General features: G+C 45.4%; 1 protein-coding gene across 1 annotated transcript in view; it reads right to left on the bottom strand.

The window, feature by feature from the left end:
• LOC117741828 (chloride channel protein 2-like) overlaps positions 1-17,149 on the bottom strand; it is a 57,156-nt gene that overhangs the window by 22,629 nt on the left and 17,378 nt on the right. Inside the window, exon 2 of the mRNA XM_034549059.1 lies at positions 5,931-6,081. Within this exon, the coding sequence (XP_034404950.1) occupies positions 5,931-6,081 (151 nt within the window). The remainder of the gene's footprint in view (positions 1-5,930; positions 6,082-17,149) is intronic.

Genomic DNA, 17,149 nt, shown 5'->3' on the forward strand with positions numbered 1-17,149 from the left:
GTGTGTGTGTGTGTGAGACTGTGTGTGTGTGTGTGTGACTGTGTGTGTGTGTGTGAAGGTGTCTCTTGTCAGTTGAATTTCTTATGTCCATTCTCATGGTTGAGCTCCTTTAACAGAATTCGTTACGCCCCCCCCCACACACACACACACACACGCACACACACACACACACACACACAGTGTAATCCTTGCCTTTTTAACCGTGTTCGGGGTCGCTCTCAAAATCAGACGCAGTGGCTTTTTTTCTTCTAAACTCACAATAAATAAATAAATAATAAACATCCAACCGGAAAATTAAATTGTTTCCCGCGGCGATTATCAAGTGAAACGAAAATCACAAAAAAAGGAAAACGATATTTGGAGTCAACCTCGGAACCCGCGGAAAATTTAAATTGAAAGGGAAATGGCAAAAAAATATATAAAAATAAATAAAATAGATTACGGAAGAATATATTTGTGTCTGATCGATGCATCGTGAACCGACGGAGGCTGAGAAGATTCTCCCTGACGGCCTGCAGATTACACACACACACACACACACACACACACACACACACACACACACACACACACACAAAGAGGGGACCACGAGGATCACGCTCCCTCATGAGGTCCTTTCTCCCGAAGGTGCTGCTGCTGTAAAGCTCAACGCTGCGCCCTGCTGGCCAGATGACGCAACAGGCAAAACCCCTTAAAACCTGTTATTCTGTCTGTATGTATGGTTTAATATCACTAATTGTGGATTCTACACCATCTTTTTATTATTGTTTTTTTTATTGCTCGCTTATAATACTTGTTATGATCGATTTGTCTTTATTTATATATATATATATATATATATATATATATATTTATTCACTAAATGGTTTCCTCTAGAAACGAGATAACAAAATAGACAATTATGTGATACAACTTTTACGCCAACGGGACACAAAGTGGACATAAGAAAGGATTTAATGTACCAAAGACAGGCAGCGTTGGAAAGTGACTATTCTACATTTATTTAAGTAATTTGCTTCATTACTCTATTTGATTATGTGAATTCTATGCTACTTTCTACTTCATTACATTTATCTGACAGTCGTAGTTACTTTAGCAGATTAAGGGTTTACAAAAAGTAGAAAACACATTGTTAAATATTTAATCTGTGAATCCCAAAAGTTTTAGCTCGAGTTGTCCTGTTTTCAGTCTACAAGTTTGTTAGCGATTGCATAACTCAGACGGTTTAATTTACAGCGACAGGCATGAGGGTCAAAACTTAACACAAAAATTCTGAGAAAAGATCGGAGAAAATGCTAAAAAAAACATCATAAAGTTGCACGGCAGAAATGTGTTGATGTCTTTCTCTATGAGCCCATTAATAATAGTCATTTTCTATTGACTTAAATATGAGAATGCAGCTTTAACACATGAAGCATAGACTTCTATACAACCAGAGGAGTCGCCCCCTGGTGGTGAGGAGAGAGAATGCAGCTTTAACACATGAAGCATAGACTTCTATACAACCAAAGGAGTCGCCCCCTGGTGGTCAGGAGAGAGAATGCAGCTTTAACACATGAAGCATAGACTTCTATACAACCAGAGGAGTCGCCCCCTGGTGGTGAGGAGAGAGAATGCAGCTTTAACACATGAAGCATAGACTTCTATACAACCAAAGGAGTCGCCCCCTGGTGGTCAGGACAGAGAATGCAGCTTTAAGTCATTTCCGCTTTTCAGAACTGGAGATTGCCGCCTCCTCTTAACCAAACTCAGAATACATTTCAGTTAAAACTGTTTTCTGATTAACACTATAAATTATGGGATGTCATGTTCTTGAAGCCCAGAAGAAAAGAGCAGCAGCTGACACAGTAACTGCAGGTAGAAAACTGCAGGCGAAGCACCTTTAGGGAACGACCTCGGGCACGACCACCATAAATGTATGTTTTTTAAATGGTGATTCAGGCCTAAAAGGTGATTCTAACTCAAGTCTACAGTTCCTATTAAATAAAAAGATCTACTCAGCTTTTCCACAAAGGGAAAAGGGCAAAGGTGATGATGCACGACTGGGCGCTGCCTCGTAGGGGAGTGATGGACGGGGAGTGGATAGCTTGGGAGAAGCTCTAAAAGTCACCAGTTTAAAGCTAAGAAATTAAGAATAATGAATCATAAAAAAGGTGTTTTTTTATATAATGGGCTCCAGCACTGTAGACCCGTCAGAGAGACCTCTGGAGGTGGATGAGGGAACAGGAAGTTAAGGCCAGTGTTGCTACTGTGTATAACAATGTGTGATGTTGAAAGAGCTTTTTAATGCAGCTACAAGGCTGTTATCTCATTTATGCTACATCATTGGGATGGTATACATACATATACACACACACACACACACACACATAAATATATATTGTGATGTCATGAGAGGATCCATCCATCCATCCATTTTCAATACCGCTTATCCTCATTAGGGTCGCGGGGGCACTGGAGCCTATCCCAGCTGACATAGGGCGAAGGCAGGGGACACCCTGGACAGGCCGCCAGTCCATCGAGGGCACATGTAGGGACATACAACCATTCACTCTCACATTCACACCTATGGGACATTTAGAGATCAATTAACCTGCAGCATGCCTTTGGACTGTGGGAGGAAGCCGGAGAGCCCGGAGAGAACCCACGCTGCCACGGGGAGAACATGCAAACTCCACACAGAAGGACCGCTCCGACCGGGAATCGAACCCGCGGCCCTCTTGCTGTGAGGCGACAGTGCTAGCCACTACACCACCGTGCAGCCCTAACGAACTACAATCCATCATGGCCGCTTGTTAACGAACTACAATCCATAATGGCCGCTTGTTAATGAACTACAATCCATCATGGCTGCTTGTTAACGAACTACAATCCATCATGGCCGCTTGTTAACGAACTACAATCCATCATGGCCGCTTGTTAACAAACTACAATCCATCATGGCCGCTTGTTAACGAACTACAATCCATCATGGCCGCTTGTTAACAAACTACAATCCATCATGGCCGCTTGTTAACGAACTACAATCCATCATGGCCGCTTGTTAACGAACTACAATCCATCATGGCCGCTTGTTAACGAACTACAATCCATCATGGCCGCTTGTTAACAAACTACAATTCCAGGGCAGCCTGAAAGAGAGGTGGAGGATTACCCCGGAGGAGGAGCTGGTGTGAAGGAGAACAAAAGGAGCGGAGGAGAAGAAAGAGAGTTTGTATATTACGTTGAAGACAATGAACCAGGAGTAAACTGAAGATACTTTTGTTTGTTTGTTTTTCGTGCGGCGACTTTTCTGCTGGAATTAAGTTTACCTTTCGCTAAAAGATTCTGAAACCAGTGCTTGTCGTCTTGATTTGTGCACCTCTCAAAACATCACCATTAATATAGAGGAATATATATATATTAGCAGGCTCCACGGTACAGTGAACTGCCAGCAGCGTGTTCCACCTGAAACACTGCCTGCCAATAACAACAACAACAACAACAGAAGCGCTACCTGTTGTTAAAGACGTCATTAAATTTCCCTGTGCACAAATAAAAACGCCTGGAGCAGCTGTTGGAGGAGTCGTACCGGCATATGATCAAGACACACACAGACAGACACACACACACACACACACACACACACACACACACACACAGACACACACACACAGAGATGAAGGCATGACAGCTCCTTCAGGGCCAGAGTGTGCCGACGACAGGCTGGAGATTCTGCTGCCGGCTGCACGATTCAGCATCATTATAGTATGTGTGTGTGTGTGTGTGTGTGTGTGTGTGCGTGCGTGCAAGAGTATAACATTCAAGCAACAAAACAGTACGAGGGTGAGTAAATAAGAGAAATTGTGCCGATCTACGCGGGCGACGACTGTGTGAGTGTGTGTGTGTGAGTGTGAGTGTGTGTGTGAGTGAGGAAAGGAGCAGCAGCTGCAGTCATAACCCTCAGCGGCAATGAAGAAGAGTGTGTGTGTGTGTGTGTGTGTGTCCCTTCGTATTTACATATATTTTCAGCCAGTCGCCTCTAATTTTACGCCTTTTCGCCACACAATGGTGTGTGTGTGTGTGTGTGTGTGTGTGTGTGTGTTTCTATAAAAAGTGTGTGTGGGGCCGCAGTGTAAACCTCATCTGCTTGAAACCTGCTGAGGGACAAATCAATTCCTGTTGTTTTTAGTGTCCTGATCCTCACAAAGAGGGAAGGAGGAGGAGGAAGATGAAGAGGAGGAAGATGAGGAGATGGAAGAGGAGGAAGAGGAGGATGAGGAACATGGGAAGCTGACTCATCAGCTGCCAGTGAAGCAACAGCAGAGCTCATCACTGAGATGACAGTGGAGGACACACACACACACACACACACACACACACAGCATTTAGGACTAAAGCCTCCATTGTAGCCAGGTTGCAATGAGCCCTTTTCACCAGCAGAGGGCGCTCCCTTTACACAGAACGGGCAGCCTCACAGGGTGCTCAACAACACTTCAGAGGTGACTTGATTCAGGTGAGCAAGACGTTTACCCAGAAGGCAAATACGACTCACAGGTGTTCTCTACAACAACGTGCAGCTCCGTCTGGTCCTTTTATTTGTCTTTAGATGAATATTGTGTAACATGAAAAGGTCAAACTTCTGATTGTATTTTAAAAACAACCTCCAGGTGCTGAAGTCACAACCTTTTTAAAAAGAGGGATTTGAGTAAAATATACAAATGTGCTTTTTAGTTTGAGATGTATGTTCTGCTAATTTCATGTGTGTGTTCTTTTCTGTGTGTGTGTTCTTTGTGTACTGCACATGTTTAACGTTACACTCCTACAACGCTGTCACACTAATGATGGACAGTTTTAAACCTGGAGGCTACGTTACCCACAATGCAACTCGAGCCTCCAGCAGAAACTCACTTCTTTCCATCTCCATACCTCCAAATGAGGAAGCCGGTCCCAACGCATGTACACACACACACACACACACACACACACACACACACACACACACACACACACACACACACACACACACACACACACACACACACACACACACACACACACACACACACACACACACACACACACACACACACACACACACACACACACACACACACACACACACACACACACACACACACACACACACACACACACACACACACACACACACACACACACACACACACACACACACACACACACACACACACACACACACACACACACACACACACACACACACACACACACACACACACACACACACACACACACACACACACACACACACACACACACACACAAATTACATCATCTACTTTTTGTTGTTGTTTTACAGTCCGTTTCATCCTGTTGTGTGTCCTCTGCACAATCTAATCTGATTATCCACACACACACACACACACAATGTATTTGTATTGTGCATTTTTCTTATTATTCTATCGTAGAGCTAAATCACATTCTGAGAAATTCTGTTCTTAAATATCCAAACGTTGTACACAAGCTCATGAAAAAGCCAGAAAAAACACAAAATAAATTCCTGTTATTAATTACATATGTATTTTATATTTATATATATATATATTCATGTACTATATGCCAATTATTTTTTTAAATAGCAATAATCTGAGTCGTGCATTTCCACGTCGACGCCATTTGTCCTGAATTCCAGGATCTGGATCATAACAGTGTATGAACCATGTCCACCGACAGCATCGGTCTCTCTTTGTGCTGCTTCTCTCAGTTTGGATGTCGCATGCCTCTGTTCAACAGACCGAGGGTCCACCAGCCTTCTGAAGGTCTTCTGATGACATCCAGACCATCAGACCAGGACTCATCCGGTCACAGTGCAGGATTCACCCCGACCAAACATGAGGGTGATCAGAGGAGGAGTTTCCCATTCAAAGGGGATCCATTTGAACCTGTTGAGTGGTGGCGGTGAGACTTACTGCGGCACTTGGCACAGCGTCCCTTGTCGTACTCCAGCAGGTCCAGGGCCCGGCTCCGCTCGCTGACCGACCGCCTCGGCCCGCTGTCCCTCAGCCGGGCCGCCTCCTCTTTGGCGTACACCCCGAGCTCCTGGGTGTAGCGGCCATACATCTGGGAAAGCGACAGAGAGGGGTCATTAGAGCGAGTATTCGATCACACACACACACACACACACACACACACACACACACACACACACACACACACACACACACACACACACACACACACACACACACACACACACACACACACACACACACACACACACACACACACACACACACACACACACACACACACACACACACACACACACACACACACACACACACACACACACACACACACACACACACACACACACACACACACACACACACACACACACACACACACACACACACACACACACACACACACACACACACACACACACACACACACACACACACACACACACACACACACACACACACACACACACGTTTGTGGACTGACGTTTTTGAAGCTCTGAGTCTGCCAGTTTTGGCCGTCACAAGACAATAAATTAGAAAAACACTCATAGACTTAACTGTGACCCCGACATAACAACCCCCTTTCACACAAACATACATATTCTTAAACACACACAGAAAGACGTCGAGTCAGCAGTACATGAGACAGGAAGTGTTGTATGCTGCCCAGGCACGGGCTCCCTGTTCCCATGATGCTCCTGGGTGGTGGACAGGAAAGGGTTGGGGGGGAGGGGGGGCACTACTGAATTCTGGGTTGCCCGTAGTGACACAGCAAACGCAGATTTTGAGTTTGCTGATGTGCAGGTTGGCCTTTAGTGTTAAAAACAATCAAGTATCACGGAGACTCATGAGGATCTTTACAGCAGACGGTTCTGCACCTCCCTTGTCTGCAGACACCATTTTATTATTATTTATTAGAATGAAGAAAAAGAGAAAGTATGAACATTTGTTGTAGTATTGTTGCATTATTGTTGCAGTATTGTTGTAGTATTGTTACATTATTGTTGCAGTATTGTTGTAGTATTGTTACATTATTGTTGCAGTATTGTTACATTATTGTTGCAGTATTGTTGTAGTATTGTTACATTATTGTTGCAGTATTGTTACATTATTGTTGCAGTATTGTTGTAGTATTGTTACATTATTGTTGCAGTATTGTTACATTATTGTTGCAGTATTGTTGTAGTATTGTTACATTATTGTTGCAGTATTGTTGCAGTATTGTTACATTATTGTTGCAGTATTGTTGCATTATTGTTACATTATTGTTGCAGTATTGTTGCATTATTGTTGCAGTATTTCTGTAGTATTGTTGCAGTAACGGTATCAGCTGCATCTGTACTTTCAAATCCTTCCTCCCAACAGCGTCTTCCTCCCAACAGTTAGACTGAAGGAAACCACCAAAACACTTCATATGTCACTCACAATTAGCTCGTTGGACCAAAACAGTCAACAAATCTCACTCAGAACGGAAACATTGTTCTTCAAAACACACATTAATGATTTGTTTTAATCTTTAATGACTTTTCACCATGGACAGTATTTTAAGAAGTGGGCGTGGCCGCCGTGACGTCACCCGGTGGTTTGTGGACTACGTTTTAAAAATAGCTGAGGAAATCAACGCTAAGCTGCATGGTGCAAACAGAGCCTCTGGACCTCCATGACCTTGTAATGCACGGTGATGTCACAACAATGGTGCTGTCCTTTATACTTAAAGCCCGGCACAGTTGTGTTTACACAACAAAGCAACAACAAAAAAAAGGTACACCGGCGTCTCCGATGTGACCATTTGGCCCAGATTCACCGAGTCACTTGGAACGTGGCTTCTATGGATGAAAGAGTTGGGCTTAAACCGCCAGTTATGTAAACACCGTCTGCCGTGCACACAAACAGGACTGCTGGCTATTTTTAGCACAACACCTACACACACAAGTTTGTGCAGACCATAAATCTCTGTAGTTCACTGTTGTTTTATTGGGGTCAACGTTCACAGCAGGTTGACTGGCGGCGGTGCAGGATTTTAAAATCGTACGACCGTCAGTCCAAGACAGCAGAATAAAAAAAAGGGCAGGTAAGAATTCAACAGAAGGGTTCAAACCAAAGCGTCTGACGGCCTCGTTGCAGCCGGACGGTCGACCGCTGTCGTTTTCATGTTTTTATGTTTTTATGTGCGACGCAACTCGTCAAACACGCTCGGCGTTCCTGAAGCTTCGCCGACTGCGACACTGGGGGGTCAATAACAGCAGTCACTGGTTTCAGCTCTGACAATGTTTACTTTACTAAAATGGTAACATAACTCATATTCCCCCCCCATCATTCACATGGCTCATATTGCCTTTGGATATTCAGAATCAAGCCTGAACGCATAGGTGGAATATGCGGATGTTATTCGGGTTTCATTTGGGATTTTTACAGCACTTTGTTTCCTGCGCGTTGGACACCCAGGACCAAGCCAACAGTTTGTACAGCTGGAGCATGGATGTGTGCCCACATGATAAAGAAACATCATGAAGGACTTCAAGAAGCTGGTTGATGGAAATGAAAAGAGGGAGGAAAACAACGCTCGTCTTGATGCAAAGAAGCAACAAAACAAAAAATGGCGCAAGCGAGACACAGCGGAGGATGCCGTCGACGTGGGATGTTTATTTTCATTGGCCTTGAACGTCTCTTTTTAAGCTCTCCACCCCCCCCCCCCCCCCCCCTCATTCTTCAAGCAACTACTTCCGTCTCTTTCTGTGCGTCTCATTGAATGCATCACCGCGAGCGACTGAGGAAGGTCATCCTCCGACCCCTCGACCTCACGTGGCCTACACTTCACGCGGTCTTGTTTATTTATAGGTTTGCCAGAGTCTTTACAGTCAACAACCGATGCGTCGCACGCCTCATGTGAGCTTGAGAGTTTGCTTGTGATTACTGCAACGTGGTCGGGGCGAGTGTTTAAGATAAAGCGAGTGAGCATCTATCTGCCTTTCACAAGTCGGCCAGAACACTTGGAAAATACTTTGTTTTCTACTGGGAACATGTCGACTTCTGCATATCAGAATTGTACGTTCTTGTCCGTCTTTGTGACAAAAGAAAAAAAGGTGGCGGTTCTGAGACGAGCGCTTGAACCCCCCAACCCACCCCACCCCCCCAGCTCACCCCTCACCACGATGGGTACAGACTCCCGCTGTGGGGAGGCTGCCCGACTCGGGCTTATCGGAGGATCTGCGATCTGAAATAGGCTTAACTGAACCGGGAAGAGATGATGGACTTTTCCGGTAAGGGGGCAAAAGGGCAAAGCAGGATTGGGGGGGTGTTAAGAGTTGAGATCCCGGAGTCAGCATCTGCCATTCCTCGGCAGTACTGGATATGATTTAGATATTATGGATCTGTGCTCAGTAATTCCGGTTCTCACTGAACCCTTTCTCCCCATTTTGTGACATTCCCTTCTGCATGAAATCATCTTCCGAGATGAAACCTCCACCGTTCTTCGCATGAAGTCCTTTGGCGATTGGATTTTGCTCCGTCATTCGTGTTCTCTGTGCCACGTTTAGCCGTACTTTAAAAAAGGAGACTAGCTCCACACAAAGCAGGTGTGCCGGTCTCCGGGTTCCCCGTAGACCACAACACAGTTGGACCAGACTTTAAAAGAATCCACAAGCGAGATGAAAGAAGCTTAGAAGAGAACCTAAACACCGGATGGATCCGGTTCCACGCTAACGGCTTCAATGACGGACGAGCCTCAAAAAAAGACCTCCAAGAATCCACGTCGATGTGGTCCACTGTGGGAAACAACACTGTGGGAAACAGGAACGGGAAACATTTTTGGGGAGCGATTTGGGTTTTTTTCTAACATCAAAACGGCCAACTGACGTTTTTTTTTTTTTTTTTTTTTTTTACCCAAGATGCCTCTCTCTGCGTGGCATTCTCGGCCGCATTCGTGATCGCCTAACCCAAAGTTTTAATTGAGTGAGGAGGACCCGAATAAAAAGGGGGCAGAAATAACCTCCTCGGATGATGACGATCCCCACTCGCCACCGAGCAGAGGGAGAAAAACAAAAACAAGAAACATCCGGAAACAAAAAAGGCCTCGCCGGGTTGGAAGGCCTATCATTATGTCGAGCGCGGCCAGAAACAGGGCGCTGGGTTAATTGATCCCAGATGAACGGGGGTCGAACCCGGACCGCCGGGGCAAAGAGGCGAGGGTGGGGGGGGGGGGGGGGGGGGGGGGGGGGGGGGGCAACATGGAAGGAAGCGCCAACGGGCCAATGACTAACCGACACATCTGACATTAACAAGCGGCAGTAAATACCATAAATACGCTTCAGATGTCGAGTGACCTCGTTCAATCACCCTCTAATACCAGGCGAGATAAAAGGTGGGAGATAAGTCATCAGCTTGTGTCCTTGACCCGTTCGTTGCTGAAGGACTTATCACCAGTTTGAGATAGCGACTGGATATCTAGTCGAAGAGGAGATCATATCTAGATCCACGAGTCCCCGTCTCTCTTTTACATTTCTGACATCGTAAAAATTTTTTTTTTAAAAGTGACTGAAAACGAAGCTCTCGGATTTTTTTGGGGACGACCTTGTGTTCTAACTTCGCCCGCCATGCCTTTGTGAAAGTTTCACAATAGAATATTCTCAAAACACACACACACACACGCACACACACACACACACAAACTGTTTTCCAAATTCTGAGCTCGCTACAAGGATGACAAAAAAAAAAGAAGGAAGTCGTGTTTTATTGATAGGAAAAAACGAGCGAAGGGAATGGAGGACGGAGGAAGACTATAAACAATTATTATTATTTATTTTTTTTTTAAAAAAGGTCCCGACTGTCTCCGGGAGCCAATCACGGAGCTCGGCTGAAGCCACACCCCCCCACCACCATCCACTGGTTCAGCCACTCAGTGGTTAATGAGTGAACCAGCAGACAGATGCACATTCCCTCGTTCGACGCACCCATGAGCAAGTTTAAAAAGCATTATACGTTTTTTGTTAAGAATTTATTGTACGTAATCTAGACACGATCTCGATCATTTTTATGTTAACGATATATTTTTGCAGGATATATGAACCAGATTTTGATCATTTGTACTTATCGTACAATATATGGACACGATCAATAGTTCTCATGTTTCTAAAAAATAAACACATCTGTAAACGACTTGTTGCACGATATATATGGACATGACTGAATATTATAGTTTAAAGTGCTTTATGAAGAGTGCTGTTGCATTATATATATATATATATATATATATATATATATATATATTTATATATATATATGGTTTTGTGAGGAAAATTACTTTCAATTTCACTTTATTGCTACTAATGACACAAAAAACACACACACAGAAACTACTAAAGGGATACAGTAGTACAAAGGTAATGTGGGGCCCCTGGGAAAAGACAAGGGCTTGTGTGTGTGTGTGTGTGTGTGTGTGTGTGTGTGTGTGTGTGTGTGTGTGTGTGTGTGTGTGTGTGTGTGTGTGTGTGTGTGTGTGTGTGTGTGTGTCAGCACACTGTGGGAAGGAAGGAAGAAGAGAGACCTGGAAAGAATCATTGTGCAATGAATCCAAAAGGAGGTGCCTATGTGAGGAACTGAAGGGAGGACGGGTGAGGAAGAGGAGGAAGAGGAAGAAGAGGAAGAAGAAATTTGACGGTGGGAAGACTTTTTCACCCAAACGAGGCCAAAAGTCCAAAGAGTTTTTTGGGTTCACAGAACACTGCAGGTGGTCAGTAGAGAGAATGCAGCTTTAACACATGAAGCATAGACTTCTATACAACCAGAGGAGTCGCCCCCTGGTGGTCAGTAGAGAGAATGCAGCTTTAACACATGAAGCATAGACTTCTATACAACCAGAGGAGTCGCCCCCTGGTGGTCAGGAGAGAGAATGCAGCTTTAACACATGAAGCATAGACTTCTATACAACCAGAGGAGTCGCCCCCCTGGTGGTCAGGAGAGACAATGCAGCTTTAACACATGAAGCATAGACTTCTATACAACCAGAGGGGTCGCCCCCTGGTGGTCAGGAGAGAGAATGCAGCTTTAACACATGAAGCATAGACTTCTATACAACCAGAGGAGTCGCCCCCTGGTGGTCAGGAGAGAGAATGCACCTTTAACACATGAAGCATAGACTTCTATACAACCAGAGGAGTCGCCCCCTGGTGGTCAGGAGAGAGAATGCAGCTTTAACACATGAAGCATGGACTTCTATACAACCAGAGGAGTCGCCGCCTGGTGGTCAGGAGAGAGAATGCAGACTTTTCTTCCCACACATACAGAAGTACTACCCAACTCCTGTAGTCAGAATGTTTAAACTTTCCCTTTAAATGTCACTCTTGCACTCGGCTATAATTTGGAGTTAATCACCTCATAAAAGTTTCTTTGAGCTGTGGAAGGATGTACAGTAAATAAAGGTTTCGCAATCTTCCTGCGGGGCATACCGGGGGGGTTGGGGGGGGGGGGGCTAATAGGGAGTCTTGTGTGCTTGTGCCAGGCTGCCATGCCAACCCTCCGGGCCTCTCTCTCTCTCTCTCTCTCTCTCTCTGACCCAGAGTGGACAAACGCTCGGAAAGAAAGAGTGGAGGGAGGACGGGTTAGAGGAACAGGAAGAAGCCGCGGGAGGAGTCGGAGAAGAAGAAGAAGAAGAAAGAAGGCAGCGTATCCGTGACGGACAGGACGCAAAAAGAACGGGTTAACGGGAGAGAGTTGGGGCATTTGGCACGATGTACAGAATCCATCCCACAATGTGAGCCGAATTTAGATTTGAGCTGAGGAATCGAGAGAGAGAGACAAACGGCTGGTGATTAATGATCACACCTGTCAAGAGTGAGAGCCATAGGACACACACACACACACACACACACACACACACACACCTCTTTTTTAGATCTCACACTTCCACTCCGGCTCGTTGCAATAAACTTGTTCATTTGAATATGATTATTCAGTCCAACAGGCTGCGATCTCTCAGAGGGACAAACCGAGCCTAGAAAGCTTCTCCTCCCTCCACCTCCTCCCTGTATCAGTTGCGTGCAGACAGTCGAGCACTGATGCCGGGCTGCAGTGATAGTCTCTCTCTCTCCCTCGCTCTCTCCAGTAATCAGTTCCAATGGCTGGCAGCTGCACATCGGTATTAGTGCCACGTCTTGACCACAAGAAAGGCCACAGAGCTGAGCTCTGATATTCACCTGTGGACCGTGTGTGTGTGTGTGTGTGTAGGTTCCCTCTCCTGTTGCCTCATTAAGAAAACCCATATTTACTCGGGCACATTCAGCTCTGCTGGCAAGTCTCACTCCAAACTATTCACAGTCCTTCCAGGGTTTTTAAACCTAAAAATAAGTCTATGCTTCATGTTGTAAAGCTGCATTCTCTCTCCTGACCACCAGGGGGCGACTCCTCTGGTTGTATAGAAGTCTATGCTTCATGTTGTAAAGCTGCATTCTCTCTCCTGACCACCAGGGGGCGACTCCTCTGGTTGTATAGAAGTCTATGCTTCATGTGTTAAAGCTGCATTCTCTCTCCTGACTCCTCGTATCGGGGTTTCCTCCGACCGCGATGCACACGTGACGTAAAGATGCATTACTTTCACGCACGGGAATCGAACGACCGTCTCCTGGGTGAACGTCCCGGATGTGTCCGAGCCGTCCACGACGTTGAGACGACTTCGCTTACGTCTCGTGTTCGTGAGTCTCGGATGAACAGAGGAGACAGTTAACTACACTGACACCCGGTGAGGAGAGCAGGGAAGGAGAGGAGAGAAGAGGGGGAGGAGAGGAGGGAAGGAGGGAAGGAGGGAAGGAGAGAGGAGAGGAGATGAGGGAAGGAGAGGGGAGAGGAGAGGAGGGAAGAGAGGAGGGAAGGAGAGAGGAGAGGAGGGAAGAGAGGAGGGAAGGAGAGAGGAGAGGAGAGGAGGGAAGGAGAGGAGAGGAGAGGAGAGGAGAGGAGAGGAGAGGAGAGGAGAGGAGAGGAGAGGAGAGGAGGAGGAGAGGAGGAGGGAAGGAGAGGAGAGGAGGAAAGGAGGGAAGGAGAGGAGAGGAGGGAAGAGGGGGAGGAGAGGAGGGGAGGAGGAGAGGAAAGGAGAGGAGAGGAGAGGAGGGGAGGAAAGGAGTGGATGTAGAGGAGAGGAAGGAAAGGAGAGGAGGGAAGGAAAGGAAAGGAGAGGCGAGGAGAGGAGGGAAGGAAAGGAGTGGATGTAGAGGAGAGGAAGGAAAGGAGAGGAGGGGAGGAGAGAAGGAAAGGAAAGGAAAGGAAAGGAAAGGAAAGGAGAGAAGGAGAGGAGGAAAGGAGGTAATGAGGGAAGGAGAGGAGGGCATTTGTGCACAATGACTCCCATTGTCTCTCTCTCTCTCCTGTGTCTCTCACACACACGTGTCCCGTGGCACTGCCCTGCACCGCTCACACACACACACTGAAAACACAGCTGTGACAATAAGCGGCCTGAGAAAGTGACGAGGTCAACGACTGTAAGGCGCACAAACACGGAGAGAGAAGACGAGTTGAGGAAGAAGACGAGATGTGAAAGAACGAGTGAGAGAGGGAGAGAAATATGAGAGTCATAACATAAACAGACCTCCTCTGTGTGTGAAAGAGACAAAGAAAACAAAACCAAAGAGCTCATGAGAAGGTCAGAGACACACACACACACACACACACACACACACACACACACACACACACACACACACACTAATGGAATAAGGTTGTCTGAGACAATATCCAATCAACCTGTGTGTGAGAGACACAAACCTGCAGCCGTCAGCAAACAGCTGCAACACACACACACACACACACACACACACCTCTCCAATAATGTTATTAGGAGCCTTCTCACTTTGCTTATTACAGCTGCTGTGTGTGTGTGTGTGAGGAAATCTGGTGTTCTAATTACTTTAATGGCACTTTAATGCGCTGATATTCATGCAGGTGATTATTCTGTGATAATAAGCATCTAATATCAACAATAGCTGGAATGAGGATGAAGACGAGGAAACACGGGAGGAGGAAGAAGAGGAAGAAGAATGAGAAGATGGTTGAGAGGAATAATGGGATGAAGAAAATAAAGAGTAGAAGAAGAGGAGTGAATGAGGAGTAGAGGGAGGAGGATGAGGAGGAAAATGAAGAGGAGGGATAAAGAAGAAGAAGAAGAAGAAGAAGAGTGAGGATGAGGAGATGAATGAGAAGAAGAAGAAGAAGAGTGAGGATGAGGAGATGAATGAGAAGAAGCAAAAGAGGAAATGGGGAGATGAAGGAGAAGAGGGAGAGGTATGAGAGGAAGAACAGGAAGGAGAAAAGCCGAAGAAGAAGAAGAAGAAGAAGAGTGAGTAGATGGGGAAGGAGGATGAGAATAAGAAGACGAATAAGAAGAAGGGATGAGGAGAAGCAGAAGGTGAGGGATGAGAAAAGAAGTTAGAAGAAGAAGATGCGGACGAAGAGAAGAAGCTAATCATCCTCAAAAAGGAAGATGGCCGTTGTGTAAACTCACACTGAAGTACACACTGAAGTACATACTGAAGTACACACTGAAGTACACACTGAAGTACATACTGAAGTACACACTGAAGTACACACTGAAGTACAGACTGAAGTACACACTGAAGTACACACTGAAGTACAGACTGAAGTACACACTGAAGTACACACTGAAGTACACACTGAAGTACACACTGAAGTACACACTGAAGTACATACTGAAGTACACACTGAAGTACACACTGAAGTACAGACTGAAGTACACACTGAAGTACACACTGAAGTACAGACTGAAGTACACACTGAAGTACACACTGAAGTACAGACTGAAGTACAGACTGAAGTACACACTGAAGTACACACTGAAGTACACACTGAAGTACAGACTGAAGTACACACTGAAGTACACACTGAAGTACATACTGAAGTACACACTGAAGTACACACTGAAGTACAGACTGAAGTACACACTGAAGTACACACTGAAGTACACACTGAAGTACAGACTGAAGTACACACTGAAGTACACACTGAAGTACACACTGAAGTACAGACTGAAGTACACAAATGAGGCTCGGGGGAGTTTTTTTTAATGTTTGCAGAAAAGACTTTGAGCCGTTTTTTAAGGGATTAACTTCCTCAGCTTCATCACGGGAGACGAGATTAGCTCAAATTTACACTGAGGACAAAGGAAGCATTTAGCGAAGCGTGTGTGTGTGTGTGTGTGTGTGTGTGTGTGTGTGTGTGTGATCAGATCTTACACTCCAGGAGAGTTTGTGTAACATCCAAAAAGCCAATCTAATCTCTATTTCATAACCAAACCAATCTACATATATTAATCTGGCATCTGTGCTGCAGGAGCCGGTGGGAGAACCACTGAGCTAAAGCACTTGGACGAGTGACAATGAAAACGCTCCGCTCGGGTTAATCCACTATGACCGGCTGCTAAGTGCAGGGGAGCTTCTTCTTCAGAACAATATTATGGGATGCATTTCCACTCCAGAGAGAGAGAGAGAGAGAGAGAGAGAGAGGACTTTCTGCCGCTTCCTGTCGCTCAGCTTTCTCAGATCTTCGTACAAAACGTCCGTTATGATGCTAGAGAAGGTAAACTCCTCATTCGGTCTTTTCAAAATAAAACGTAAACGTGCTCACGGGAGAGCAACTCGTCAGATTTAGGCAATAAAAAAAAAACACTTAAGTTAGGTTTAGGAAAATTATTTTGGAAATAGGAAACAAAACTACTTCGTAGTTCACGATCTTTTGCTAAACCTTCGTTTAGGCCTCGGGAAAAGATCGTTAAAGAATTTGGCCGATTTTGACAGCTCTACTTCTCAGTACTTCATACACCTTTTGGAGGTACTTCATACCTATACCTTTTGGAGGTACTTCATACCTATACCTTTTGGAGGTACTTCTTGGAGGTGTTTCATACCTTTTGGAGGTACTTCATACCTATACCTTTTGGAGGTACTTCATACCTATACCTTTTGGAGGTACTTCTTGGAGGTGTTTCATACCTTTTGGAGGTACTTCTTGGAGGTGCTTCATACCTTTTGGAGGTGTTTCATACCTTTTGGAGGTACTTTATACCTATACCTTTTGGAGGTACTTCTAGGAGGTGCTTCATACCTTTTGGAGGTACTTCTTGGAGGTGCTTCATACCTTTTGGAGGTACTTCTAGGAGGTGCTTC

Source organism: Cyclopterus lumpus, chromosome 13 (assembly GCF_009769545.1).
Source record: "Cyclopterus lumpus isolate fCycLum1 chromosome 13, fCycLum1.pri, whole genome shotgun sequence".
Lineage (NCBI taxonomy): Eukaryota > Metazoa > Chordata > Actinopteri > Perciformes > Cyclopteridae > Cyclopterus > Cyclopterus lumpus.